At 36.3% G+C, this 14,781-nt stretch overlaps 1 protein-coding gene across 2 annotated transcripts in view; it reads right to left on the bottom strand.

The window, feature by feature from the left end:
* Nucleotides 1–14,781, bottom strand: part of Gpm6a (glycoprotein M6A) — a 234,602-nt gene that overhangs the window by 22,233 nt on the left and 197,588 nt on the right. For both annotated transcript variants that reach the window (XM_005362612.3, XM_005362611.3), the window contains exon 2: nucleotides 1,643–1,835. In XM_005362612.3, the coding sequence (XP_005362669.1) occupies nucleotides 1,643–1,835 (193 nt within the window). The remainder of the gene's footprint in view (nucleotides 1–1,642; nucleotides 1,836–14,781) is intronic.

Below are 14,781 nucleotides of genomic sequence, written 5' to 3'. Positions count from 1 at the left end.
TTTTTTTTGGTTTTTCGAGACAGGGTTTCTCTGTGGCTTTGGAGCCTATCCTGGCACTAGCTCTTGTAGACCAGGCTGGTCTCGAGCTCACAGAGATCCTCCTGCCTCTGCCTCCCAAGTGCTGGGATTAAAGGCGTGGGCCACCACCGCCCGGCTTCTTTCCTGTTTTCGAAGAATATAACCTTTGCCTCTGAGAGTAGAGAATTGTGGTTTCATTATGTAACAGCAATGTGCAACCCCATTTTCTTATTTTTCACAGAGAATGATTAACTTTAATTAATCAAAAGATGCAACTTATTAAAATGATTGCTGAAAGCAATGTTTTTTAGTTTATGGAGAATAAAGAGATTTAGCCATATTATATACTGTTTTTTGAGACAGAGTCTTTTATATAACCCTGGAACTTGGTATGTAAACCAAGTTGGTCTGGAACTCACAAAGATCAGTCTGCTTTTGCCTTTCAAGTGCTGGGATTAAAGGTATGTGATGACACACTTGGCCCATAATGTTGCATACGTTTGATTTTGTAGTTGTAAGATCATTTTTCTTCTACTAAAAAGTTTCTAAGGGCACCAAGATCATAGGAACAAGCTTGGATCAATCCGAATTGCACTTGATTATTTATCTGGAAGGATCTGAGTAAAAAGCAATAGTTTCATAGCTAACTAGATAACCACTAAGATTTGAAAGTATTAACAATCTGATCCCAGAAAATGTGGATAAAAAGAAAAAACAACTGAGTATTTTAGAAAGTCAAAAATTAAAAAGAAAATTTCAAACACATAAAGCCAAGCAGCATGAAATACATAAAAGTAAATGCAAGTAATTTTAAAGCTAAAAACGTGAGTGGTTTTAGGGGCAGAGAGTTCATATTTTACATAAAAATTTTCATAATAAATATGGCATTTATGTCTATGATTATGAAATAGCCCAACAGATGGCAAGAATTAACAACTTATTGTAAATTAATACTAAGTATTTATTCTCTATAAGTTTAATAAAAGATTGATGTCAGGACTAAAAACTTTCACTTCCAGACTGCTAAAATTATATTTACAAAAATATTATTTCTACATCATCAAGATTTTATAATCCTAGTAGTTTATATTTTAGGGGATCAAAAACGTAATTGACATTTTCAGAGAAAAAATTTTTAATATGTAATTTCTGTCTTATGAAAGTCTCTAACAATATTTTCTAAAGTACCTTACTTTCTAAGGAAGGTAATATATGCATGGCTGAGTTAAAATTGTGAAGCATCTGATTCTCCTTAGAATTTTATGAATTTTATAGGATTAACATCAAAGTCTAGATGGGTGCTTGCCTCTGTCATCTGCCTTTTCACCATTTTGGGGGGGAGTCTATGCCCACATTTGAAGAGCAAGACAAAATTTCCCTGCTTTTTGGCAATTTAATTCAAGTCAGAGTCTAGGGTAAACCTCTATTAATTTGGCCTCGTATTCTATGCAAAGTGCCTTGGATTGGTCGACAGAACAATGCTTTTCAGAACCATGTTTGTCTCATGAATTATTTTTCATTCATCATCACCTTACTCAGATAGACACCTATTAATTCAGAAAAAAAAAGTGCAATGCAGAAAACATAAGCTCTCTACAAAATGTGGACATAAAGGCTGGCTCACATGGTGAAAACATCCAGGGTGTCTCCAGCAGTCCGTGCCATCTCAAAGTAGGTCTGCAGAATGTTGACGGTTCCAGAAAGGGCTTCATGACCGCAGCCACAGAACAGGGCAACGCCCGCATACAGCAGGATGGTGGCGATCAGAGAAGCATAGGGAATACCTCCCAGGCATTTGATACAGCACTCAAAGCACCCTATAGAAAAGCAACAGAAGAAAAGGCGAAAATTCAGGTTAATTATTCATCTTAGTGAAAAAATATTTCTATGACCTCAACAGTATAAGAAGTAGTGTTGGCATTGATACATGATCCTGGGTCAATTACTTTAAATCAAGAGTAAAGATGAGGTCCATTCTTCCAACCATACTCACAGCCACATGGATGCTTACAGATCTATGATCACACCCTTTACTTCTATCCCAACTGAAGCCTTTCTTTTCTAACCAGACTCTAAACCAGTACACAACAGGCATAGCATTCTGCTTTGAGGTCATTTGTCTCCTATTTCACTTTTTATTTTACTTAAGTAATATCTATTTCTTTGAACAATTTGTATTTTTTCAGATAATTATTTCAAACCTGAAGTGTTCAGTTGTAAACTCAACTAGCTAAATTTTGATCTACAGATTCTGAAAATTGAGAAAAATAAAATCAGACAGTATTTGAATCTACAAATACATTTTCCTATGAGGCACTGTATAAAGAACACACATATATAAACTCAGAATTCATCTTTAATTTCCTTAAATATTTGGAATGTATTCATATACTGTCTGATTTTCTTTCTTCTCTATTTTCAGAAAACATGAACACAGTAGAAAATAGAAAACAGCTTCATCCATTTTCCTGCAAAATTCAAGATGTCGTTATTTTTTTCCGGCTGTGTAGTACTCCATTGTGTAAATGTACCACATTTTCCTTATCCACTCTTCTGTTGAGAAGCATTTAAGTTGTTTCCAGATTCTGGCTATGACAAACAATGCTTCCATGAACATAGTTGAGCACATGTCCTTGTGGCACGATTGAGCATCCTTTGGATATATACCAAAAGTGGTATTACTGGGTCTTAAGGAAGGTTGTTTCCTAATTTTCTGAGAAATCGCCACACTGACATCCAAAGGGGCTGTACTAGCTTGTATTCCCACTAGCAATAGAGAAGTGTTCCTTTTTTTTTTTATTTTTAATGACGTAACCCAGACACAGAAAGACAATTATCACATGTATTCACTCATAAGAGGTTTTTTAAACATAAAGCAAAGAAAACCAGCCCACAAATCACAATCCCAAAGAACCTAGAGAACAATGAGGACCTTAAGAGAGACATACATAGATCTAATCTACATGGGAAGTAAAAAAAAAAAAGACAAAATCTCCTGAGTAAATTGGGAGCATGGGGACCTTGGGGGAGGGTTGAATGGGAAGGGAGAGTCAGAGAGGGGAGCAGAGAAAAATGTAGAGCTCCATAAAAATCAATAAAAAAAGAAACAGAAAACAGGCAGATTCATCCTTTTGATATTATCTTGCAAAAATGGTGAAACTAAGCACACAGTCCTATACTGTTCTTGTAATGATTAAATGAGCCAATATGTAAAACAATACCTGTGAGATATAAATGTTCAGTGCTTGCTTCATACGTGTAAGCTGTTATGGTTTGACTTGATTCATTTGTGTTGATATTTTGCTTCTGACAAAAAGGACTTGCCTGTTGATCAGAGGGTGGAACTAGGAACTAATTAACCATAGAGGCCAGGCAATGGTGGCACACACCTTTCATCCCAGTACTTGGAAGGATGAAGCAGAAAGATCATGAGTTCAATGCCACCCTGGGCTACAGCTATAGGAGATTGAATCAATCTAAAAAGGAAGCAGAGCCCTGACGTGGTATTTTAAGCCTTTAATTCCAGCACTAGGGAGGTGGAGACAGGAAGATGAGATGGGTGAAGGCAGGATCTCAGTGCACTCTGTCTGAAAATTTGTAGAGATAGGATCTTGCCCAATTTGGTTTGAGGTAAGAAGTCTCTCTAGTGGCTGCTGCTTCCTTCCCTGATCTTTCTGCATTCACCCTTGATATCTGACTCAGAGTTTTGATTAATAAGATTAATTAGGATTGTGTTACAGCTGATACTATTATTATTCTTTCATATGGTTGTCAAAAACTCTTTGACCATAACAAGCACTTTTAGCTTTTGAACTTCATCACTGATGCCTCATTAGAAAGAGAGTTTTGAGCATTTAATCTGATATATCACAAAACAAATTTGCTTATGCAATGCCAACCTTTTCCTGGTAAATTCCATATATGTTCAGTTAAATTAACTAGAAGGTTCGAAGTGGTTATGTTGGTAGTGAGAAGTATTGGTGAGACACTATGTGCCAAGCCCTCCTCAGACTTGGTATTTGAAGCTTAGCAAGGCTCCGAGATGATCTCGTATGTTCAGCTTTACGCCTGCCCTGCCACACATATCTCCAGTCCCGAGATTTACCATCACTCCATTTGAAAATTCTAAGCTCAATACCATTTGAATAAGAAATCTCTTTATGTTATTGATTATGCTTCCCTTTTCTCCAGAAATAAGTAATAAGTAAGAACTTAAGTGGATTATGATTATTCTAATTAAGTCAGTCACAGGGAAAGCTAAGCATGCTTTACGTAGAAGGCATTTAAAGATTGAACATCTCTAATTTGGTGTGCTTGAGGTTAGAAGTGCTTTGGATTTAACAGGCTTTTTTTTCACTTTGGGATATCAGCATATAAACAAATAGCTTGAGGATGAAATTGATTTCCAAACATAAAATAAATTTGCATATATACTTTATGTATTTGGCCTTAAGGTAATTATATAATATTTTAATAGGTCTTCATTCTAATTGTGTCCCTTCATAGAGGTTAATTGTGGGACTTTATACTGCAGCACCATATCATGGCTGAAAAATTTACATACTTGGGTATGTTTTGGCTTTCAAATTGCATTAGTTTTTGGTTACAGATCCTTGGTCTTTATGAATCTATATCTATATTTATATGCAATAACATATAAAACATGAAATTTAAAAGTTGCTATACGAATTGACTTTATATTTGGAGAATGAACTAGTCTGTTATTTTGATATTGCTCATTAAACAGGTCTTGAGAATTACAGCCTATATCAACTCCCTCAGAAGATTAATTAGGAGCCTGAGTACCTCGCCAGTTTTTTTTGCTCTTTCTTTAATAGCAAAATCATTTTCTGAACTTTTCATACACACACACACACACACACACACACACACACACAATGTGGGAAAGAGGAAAAGGTTAGAACAGCTTGAAACTTCATATAGTAGAAAAAAAATTCACCAACAGATGGCTGAGACCAGTGTGTGTAGTATGTGAATGTCATTGAGCCCAGTTTTGGGCAGAGACTAACAGGGTGGCAGAAAAAAAATTAAAATACTTTATTTTGATATTATATCATTCCCAACTCACTTATTATTTGAAATTAATGGGGGAAACAAATTACAATGGCATTAAAAAGCAAGGATTCAAACTGGTTGGCGGTGGCGCATGCATTTAATCCCAGCACTTGGGAGACAGAAGCAGGCAGATTTCTGTGAGTTCAAGGCCAGCCTTGTCTACAAGAGCTAGTTCCAGGACAGGCTCCAAAGCTACACAGAAAAACAAACAAACACACAAAAAAATCCAAACCAACCAAAAAACGGGAAAAAGAAAAGATTCTCCTAATTTGTCAAGTTTATCAAATAGTCCCAATGACTTCAAGTCCCAGTTTTGTGGTTCTTCCCTGTTCCTCTGCTCAAAACATTTGATAGCATCAAGGAAAGATCCTATTACAGACACTTGAAATGTCAAAACCAAATTATCATGCTCAACACAATCACCTGATTGTAAGTTCAAACATAGGGAGATGATTCTAAATTCAGAATACCATCACCTTTACTTTATCCTAGAACACGGAATTTACAGGTGAATAAAATATGACATCAGAGTTACTCAAGAGCAGATAAAATTTAAAAAAAAAAAACATAAAAATCATCACCAAAATGGCCAGTGTGGAGGTAGTTTGTACTTCGGTCACATTTTGCCTACAGAGCTGTATACGATCAACATTAGCTTCTGTGCCAGGTTCCATCCGCCCAAGAAGAAATCATGTGTTCATAGACGGAAGCATTATTTGCAAATTTAACTTACTATTTGTTTTCAAATTTAGAAACCTATAAGGTAAGTTATAATACTAGAGAAAGCTAGCGTTAATAATTCTGAGTTATTACACATTTCCAAATTAGTTTCAGGTCTCCAATGAGATACTAAAATGTATCCTTTCTTTGCGTTTAAACATTGCCATAAAAATTATTCAGAATTATGTTACCTTTGCTCTAAGTTTTCGTTTCTGCATGGTCTGGGTAGAAAATTTTAATTTAAGTGTTGACCCTCTGTAAAATTTTTGTTCAGATGAAAATCCTTAAGTGTCTCATTGGGAACATATTATGCTTGTAATGGACTACATCCTAATCAAACCCATTCTTTCTATGAGTCTGAGCAGAGTTGCCTGCTGCATTTAAAGAAGTCTCTTTGAACTCACATATGGAGAAGCAACACATCATTTCAACATTCTCTCCAGCTGCCAGAATCCCACATAGTTGCTGGCAGGGGAGCTTCTTTCCACCCACAGTGAGAAACAGCCTTGGCAGATCAGTAGCGTCTCCATGGCAACCGTGCCCCTGAGCCAGGATGCACTCCCAATAATCACCCTTGCAGGCTGAAGATTCTGCTGTCCCCCATCATCGTGTGTTTTTACTGAACCGAAAGTGCAAAAACACTCTATTAAATGAATATTAATAAGGCATAGTAAGAAGAGTTCTGGTCCTGGAGGACATAGATTTCTTGAGAAAGATCTCGATAAAGGCAGTAATGATGGTTTCCTATATTTTCAACAGTGTAGATTATGAGAGGAGGACCGTTTAATTCTCGAATAAAGCTAAGGTTCGGATATTGACGGGGAATTTGCTTGCTATAGCTGCACGTACACACAGAGGCATTTATTAGGTCTTGTTTCTGGGTGTAGCCTCTCAAGTGAAGTAATGTCTTGTTGTCAGGTTTAAGATGAAGACTAATGCTGAAAGAATCACAAAGCCGTGTCTTCAACATTTCGCCCACTATTTAGTGAGGGTACAAAACTGACTTCTTCCAATGTAATTTTGCAAGGGAAGCAGAAGTTCCCTTGATATGGCTGTTTTCAAAAGCTGTGCATTTATCTTTCCGTGCAGTATATAATGTGCTTGTCTCTACTTAAATGTTGACAAATAAGCACAATCTTGCCTACAATTAACTTCCCAAACTGTTTCCCAGAGTGAAAAACAGGAAGCTAAATGAACAGGAAAATAAGTACACCAGACAGCAGTATGGAGAGACCAGCAGAGTTAGGAGTTTTAGAAAATAAATTGGAAAGTGAGGCTGACAACTCACTAAAATTTTACTCACTAATTTTTTTTTCAGTATCACTTACTAAGGAGATGATTCTTTCTGTATTAAGAAATCCTACCTCAGTCATGATTAGCTAGGCAGAGAGCTGTTTTGGCTTATGGGCCATCTAGTCTCCTAAACGAGTCATTGTCTCTCTGTGTCAATACCCACCGTATCTCAATCATATCATACATTATCACACCACATTAATTACCACATCACATCTCTGTCTTGATTTGTGGTAGAGAAAACTGCTCCAACATATCCATTTCCCCCATGTGTGCCATTTACTGCTCACCTGCTTAGCCATATGCATGTTAGAAACCATTTGATTACATATACTTATTCGGTAGACTTTGGTTGTGATTTTCATATTTACCTCAGAAAAACAAACGTTAAAATATTTCCTAGATTCTAAGAATTCTTTTGCAATGTTGGATGAGTTTGATGATAATCACGGCATCTATAAGAACTTTAACATCTGTGCCTTCTCATTTTTAATTCTTGCTGTCCTCTGTTAGCCAAAATCTGTGATGTGTGAAGAGAAAAGCACCATTTTGTGTTTTGGATGCCAAGGGAGAAACCATGTTGTATTACTAACTTAATGTTGGCTTATTTATTTAAATGTGTCTCTTTCGCATTGAATTCTGTAACATGCTTTTATGTCATATATAAAATCAGTTTATGCTTCTTTGCTACTTTTCTGTTACCAGCCTTCTCTAATTCCTCCAAATTAAACTTTTATTATTGAAAAAACAGCTGGCATGCGGATTTTTTAATATATAGCTGAAATTCTCACCTTAACATTTTATTGAGCACTATTATTTTCATTAATCCATTAAGTGTCATATTATTGAATTTCTTGTTCTTAGTGCATTAATTATATAATTATTGAATCATTATAGAGATGCCAGGGATTGTGCTAATTGCTGGAGAGGCAGAACAAGACAAAATCAGTATTAAACATGTGGGAGACAGACAATGAACAAGTTGTTAAAACAGTATTCATGAGATTATGAGAAGTCTGAAGAAAATTTAGACAGAGAAGACAGATCATGAACATTGAAATATTGATATCATACTTTAATAATAAGGCCAGGGAAAGACTAAATGAAATTAAGTCTATAAAATATAAAAAGATGTGAAGTTATATTAAATAAAACATCATAACAAAATTCTTCCCTTTAATAAATGATTAAAAGGCAAAGAAAGAAGACCTATGGTAGAACACCAAGTCAAAGACAGAAATTGGAAAGAAAACACTTTGGGAGATGTAAGGACAAAGATCAACATTCATTAGCAAATGGGGCTCTACCAATATCAAGCGTTAAAACAGAGGTTGAAATATCATAAAACCGTGAGTACAAAAGAGTTTCCTAGCAGTTGAGAGTCTAAGCCTCCAGCTAGGCAGAACTCACTAAAGTTCCCTTGGCTGGTCGCCTGCCCAGTGGTTGGAAGGTATCATTAGAGCTTCTGGGCAGCACGCTAAAACCTAGAAGATCTTGAAGCCTACTGCTGTATTATGCTGCTTCAAAGATTCTTCAAATTTCGAAAAGAAGACTCCATAAATCATTTCGGGTGTTAGACAAATCTCAGTAATCAATAAGGGCCTCAGCCTCAGCATCATCTTTAGAAAAAAAGAAATGAAATATTATCAGCTAAAGGCAAAATATTAATAAATGTGCTTTCACATTCTTCAGCTCTTTTTAGAAATGTCACCTCAGTTTCCAATTTAGCCTTCGAGTCTATTGTGGAAAGTTTAAGGGAGTAGAGTCCATCCGATTATCTGCTATCATGTTATATATGGAAACGTATCCCCTGGATAGGAGTGCAGAAACAATGAACAGAACTTATCTGTGCTAAGGTTATTTCATACGCGCACCCCTGTTCTACCTGGTCATCAGGGAGACAGTTACTACTTTAAGAGTCAAAGAAAGTTTTCTTGAGTGCCTATTAGCTCTATATGCTTTTTATGTGGAATTTATTAAAACTATGACTTGGGAATTACTTGTTCCTACATATTGATGAGACAAAAACTTAAAAATTATGTAATTCTTTTTCAGAAACTTCAACAAACATCCTATCAAAATATGTATTATTTAATATGCTATCTTGTGACATTATTTAGCAAATCAGATCCACTGACAGTAGGCTTAAAATTTATAAAGTATAACACAATTGAAATATAAACAATAATAGTTCAAAATTAAACTTATGAAAAATATTTACAAGTGAAATGATTGTCATTTTATTAGTTGTTAGTATGGGCCATAATCCATGTTTTGCAATGTATTAGGTTATGTATCAAGTAATTAAGAGTTCAAAAATATTGTCTTTATTAACATTTTTAAAAATATTGCTTTCCTTACATCACAAAAACAGAAGTGAGCATATGAATAAATCTGTGGTCTGTCATTACAATCGTAACCAGCTTCCATACCTCTGCACAACCAACTCCATGTTGAAAGTACTATCTAGGCCCTGGAACCCAACACAAAGGCAACAACCAAAATGAAGCAAGGACCTAATACAGAAAAGCCTATAGTTCTGGGTAAGTCTGTAAATATACTAACCTTGCTTTTTAGCTTCTGCAATTCTGCTTCTGGCTGTTTGTGATAGCTGAGGTATGTCAACCCAGGATGTATTTTTGTTCTTTTGTTTGTTTTGGCTTAAAAGCTTACCATGAAATGATACAGAAAGCTTCAGGATTGCATGTGGTATGACAGACTAATAAAGACTGGCTGGCTAATAAAGACTTTCTATTGTCTTAAACCCATGTACAAGTAATCTTCCTTGTGGATATTTCACGATACCATGTTTGTACATGATATGAAGAAAATAGCATACTCCAATGACAAGTTTGGATTTTAAATAGTTTAGTCATTGCTATAATACTGTATTTAAACTACTTTCTAATAAAAAAAATTCTAGAAAATGATCTTCTAAATTTGGAGGTTTTCTTTTGTCCTCTTAACTTAACCTACCAAAACCACCAGAAATTATGCCATAGCTAAGACATCCCAGATTCCCTTTTATTGTGATCTCAAGATTTTTATCTAGTGTTTTAACTGATTCTGATGTACAGATGTGGCAGCTATGAACATAATGAAACATTGTATATGATAGCATTCATTGTCATGAACTTGCAATGCTTGTCGATAATGAGACGTTAAACAAATTTCACTGTGAGAAATTTAAAAAGTAGTCCATTGGAATATACAGCATACAATATACAACTGATACCACTGAATTTTTTGTGAACACCTTCTATGTCACAGAAACATGGTCAAGGCTGCCGCTACATTGACTTGGGAAATTTCCAGCCCCATATGAGCTATATGATAGCTAAATGATTATTGAGAGTAAATACTGAAATGTATTTCAAAGTCTGTTTACTGTGATTTTTTTCAGAAAGCACTTTCTTTTTATTTGGTAATACTGTCACTATTTAAGCTACAGAGAGTTTGTTACAATTATATTCAAATTGTGGAACATTCTGTACTGGTCAAAGTGACTTAGCAAGAATGTTTTGATTAATGAGCTTGTTTCCTCAAGGCAGAAAGCTAATTGCTTCATTAATGATTAGCACCATACACTTCTAGCTGTGATAAATAAGCCCCCCGGGTAAAGGAACAGTCAGGTGGAGACATGTTTCAGAATCTGAAGAACAGCAACCAAACAAAAGATGTTTTGGGAAGAAAAATGTTTGGAGCATATTAACTCTGATCTGGCTTCCAAACACATGGACGGTTTTCATGGACCACAGATTGCTTATTTACATGGTATCTGGAGATCCAATCAGAATTCTCATCTGCTCCTGCAATGTATTGATTCTTGGGATAAACCACCCGAACTGCATGGCTTGCTCTCTCATGACCTCCGGGCACTTATTGCTCATCCATTCATTTGTTCATCCATGCACATGTATACTTGCTCTTTTTTTGCAATATCCACTGCCTCACAAATTCTGTTAATATGTTTTATCTAAAAACAATCAATTTATTATCGTCTCATATTTTGTTGGGTTTAGTGAACTCAGCGGGTCTGCTTTCTCTGCATAACATTGCGGCTAGGGGGTGCTCAGACTTTGAGCCATTGAATGTAGTAGGTTAAGCTGGATGTGCATGCCAATCTTCACCCCAGTATGAAAGCAGAGCTAGCATGTGTGGCAAGTCTGAGGCCTTTCTGCTTTCTGTAGTCCTTGCAAACAAAAGGGTAGTCGTCGCTCTTCCAAGATGGTGTGATAGAGGAGATGAATTACAACAGAGTAAGAGAAAGCGCAGCTTCTCATCTGCTTAAAGACTGAGCCTGAGGAAGGACAGAACAAATCTCAGCCACCTATTATTGTCAGAGGAGACACAGGTATTTGTCTGAGCCTCTCAACTCTGAGAAGCCTAAACAGCATGACTCCAATACTGTATGCAAGAGATGACTGAGTGTGCGGTGATCTTTAATCTGATGTGAGTTTATCCCATTTAAACCCAAACTGTAGATAAAGACTGAGCAGGAGACAAAGATCCACAAGCCCACCCAGGAATCTCTGCCTTGGGCTTGGGAGGAGAAAACACAGCGCAACCAGTGCCTGGTGGTCCTGGGCAGTCGGGCTTTACTATGGAGAAGAAATACATGGTACAGTAAGGAAGAGAGAGACAGACAGAATGGTTCGTGCCCTGTGGAGAGAGACTGATCGGAAGAAGAGAAGGCAGTAAGAAGTAGACTGAGACCGGTGGCCTGCTTGCCACCTGGGCCTGTGATGATGTCTGGATCTGGGTTGCAGCCAAGGCCCATGTCTGTGGCCCTCCTGCGCCCATGGTCTGTTTTGATTTTAGTAGCTGCTGTTACCACCAAAGGCCAAGAGGATAGGCTGCACAGAGTTGGCCCTGCCCCATAGCTAGGGGCAACACTAGGGAGAGCAGCCCATGAATCTCAGTAGAGCTGACATTGTTGACTGGAGAACAGGTTGCCTGGAGAACGAAAGAATGAGAGATATAGACCCACCCCCTCATCTGCTATATGGTAGCATGGGCAGGGGATAGACTCCTCCCTCCCCACACACATACTTGTGGTGGATGGGAGAGCTGTCCCTGTGGACATGTCCCTATCTCACTAGCAGCAGCACACAGCAGGGGAGTACCTGCACCTCGCCTGGGCAACACGTTAGAACCGACCCAGCTGGTATAGTTGTAGGTGAGCTGGTCCAGAGGACATAAGAATAGAAGAACCGCCCCCTACCCTTTGCTTATTTCTTCATAGAGTGAACTAGTCAGGTTGGTACCAGAGACTTTACCCTGGTCAGGAAGACTAGGGAGAGCTGGTAGGCTGGCCGACACTTCAACCACCCAAATATCACGAGTTGGCCCATTTCAATAGTCTATGAACTGCTGGAGTACATGTAGGGGTCGGTCTTGCAGACCCAAATGTGCAGGATCTCCACGACATAGGGCAACAACAAGATGTCCAAGTAGAGTAGCAGCAGAGAAGGCCCAGTATTGATTGTATAGCAGAAACCAGAGGTCTCAGACCCGGGTCAATGACTCATTGCAATGAAGACTTGCAAGCAAGTTGTATGGACCAAAGGGTAAAAACTGTGTGACTCAGTGTGTCACACCACAACTTTCATGATGCAATATTTTTTTCTTCTAAACTTCATTTTGTTTTCTCTTGGATGGGGGATTGGAAGGTCAAAGGACAGATGGGAAAAGGCAAAAGAGATGAGGAAGATTGAGATGCATGATGTGAAATCCACAAAAAAAAAAAATCAATAAAGTTAAATTGGAAAGAAAAAACATGAAACTCTATTGCTTTTTCTACACAACAATAATCATCATTCAATATATTACTTATTTTGCTTATTGATTTGTAAAGCTATGATGTCAGTAATTTCTATGGTGTCAATTTCTTTATGCTTAATTCCTATTCTAATATCAAGTATATAATAAGTAATCAATTAATATTTATTGAATAAACTAATTGGAAATTTTATTTTAAAGATAATTGCACCAAATTTCTCCACTCTGCAGAATCCTGACATTGTCTTACTTTGGAACCAAAGATGAGAAACTTTGGCAGTGGCTCTTTAGTTAAAACACTAGTTTTTATTTCTTATATTTACTTAAAATAACCTAATTTGTATAATTAGTAAGGTTTGCTAAAGAGATAATTTAATAGCTTTCTTGTAATATGTCATTATCTTAAACTTATAGGAGAAAAAAGTCAGAGATAAGACTTTTTTCAACCTGCTTTGGATACATTTGCTTTCTGCTTTGGTAATTATACCATAGAGAAGATTTTTAGTATGACTCTGAACAAAACTCAAAATAAAACACAAAACTATACATCAAGGCAGCAGAAGAGCATCTACAAAGGACCTGAAAACTTAGAACACTTAAATTCTGCACTAGAAAAATCTAACAACAAAAACAAACAAAAAAACATTGCCTCTTAAGACAGCTAATTTAAGAGATAGCTTTTCTTTTTACCTAAAAAAAATTACTACCACCAGATATTTATTAGTAATCAATACAATTTTATATGAGTCTGAAATCCAGTAGTAAATATTGCTGCAGATTATTGTGCTACCTAGGGGATAAGTCTCTTGGACTCAGATACATGTGCAAAAATGGCTGTCCTTTGGCTGATCACACATGGCACCAATTCAGGTCCAGGAACCATATAAAACACTCTACTACATAAATGTCTAGCAGAAGACTTTGTCTTCTTGGTAATAAGGTAGATGTCTCATAATAAGAATGTATCTTATAACCTATTATTTGCTAATACAAATTAAATTCTACGTTACTAATTTTGTTCAATGGTACTGTTACTAACGGTGAGCCTCCTAGATTTATAAATTGTTTCTTTGAAAAAAAATTTATAATATAGTAGAGAAGTAGTAGATTTAAATTTAGTTTCCACATATTTACATATACATGATAAATTAAAGCAATTGATCATTATTTAATAGTCTTTTGAAATATATATTTTGCAAGGAAACTTAGAAACTTAGTAGAACCTATAATGATCCTCTGTAAAGTCTAAATATTTTATGCTGATATCTGGACTATTTCATGAGTCCAGCTTGGTCTGTATAGCAAGTGTTAGGACAACCAGGCTACACAGAGAAACCCTTTGAAAGAACAACAATAAGGACATAATAATAGTAATAATAAGGTTAAAGTTGCCTTGTATACATCACTAAGCTGCTATAATTGTGAACTATTTTCAGTATGACAAGTAAAAAATGTGAACAGGAACCAATATCTTGATTTGTATTTTATATTGTTACTGTAGTTTTTTATTAAATTTATGTAATAAATTGTATTGATTAATATGTGTGTTTGTATATATGTGTATTATAAATGCAATGCTGTATGAGTGTGGAGGTCCGAGAACAACGAGGAAGTGGGTTCTGTTTTCCCATCATGTGGTTCTGTGCATGGGACTCAAACACTCAGGATTGCTGTTAGAGTGCTCTACTGTGAACTCTGAAGTCCATTATGATTACTTCTAAACAGTGAAAAAAAAAGCATAAAAATTAAAACTAACCCCAAGAGAATTTTTATATTCTTAAAACCAAACTTGGTTATTGTTCAAGCCACATAACACAACACAGAGAAAGATATGAGAGAGAGAGAGAGAGAGAGAGAGAGAGAGAGAGAGAGAGAGAGAGAGACAGAGAGAGA

This window comes from Microtus ochrogaster, linkage group LG7_11 (genome assembly GCF_000317375.1).
Source record: "Microtus ochrogaster isolate Prairie Vole_2 linkage group LG7_11, MicOch1.0, whole genome shotgun sequence".
NCBI lineage: Eukaryota > Metazoa > Chordata > Mammalia > Rodentia > Cricetidae > Microtus > Microtus ochrogaster.
The sequence above is the reverse complement of the archived record's forward strand: the minus strand, read 5'-3'. Positions and strand labels throughout refer to the sequence as shown.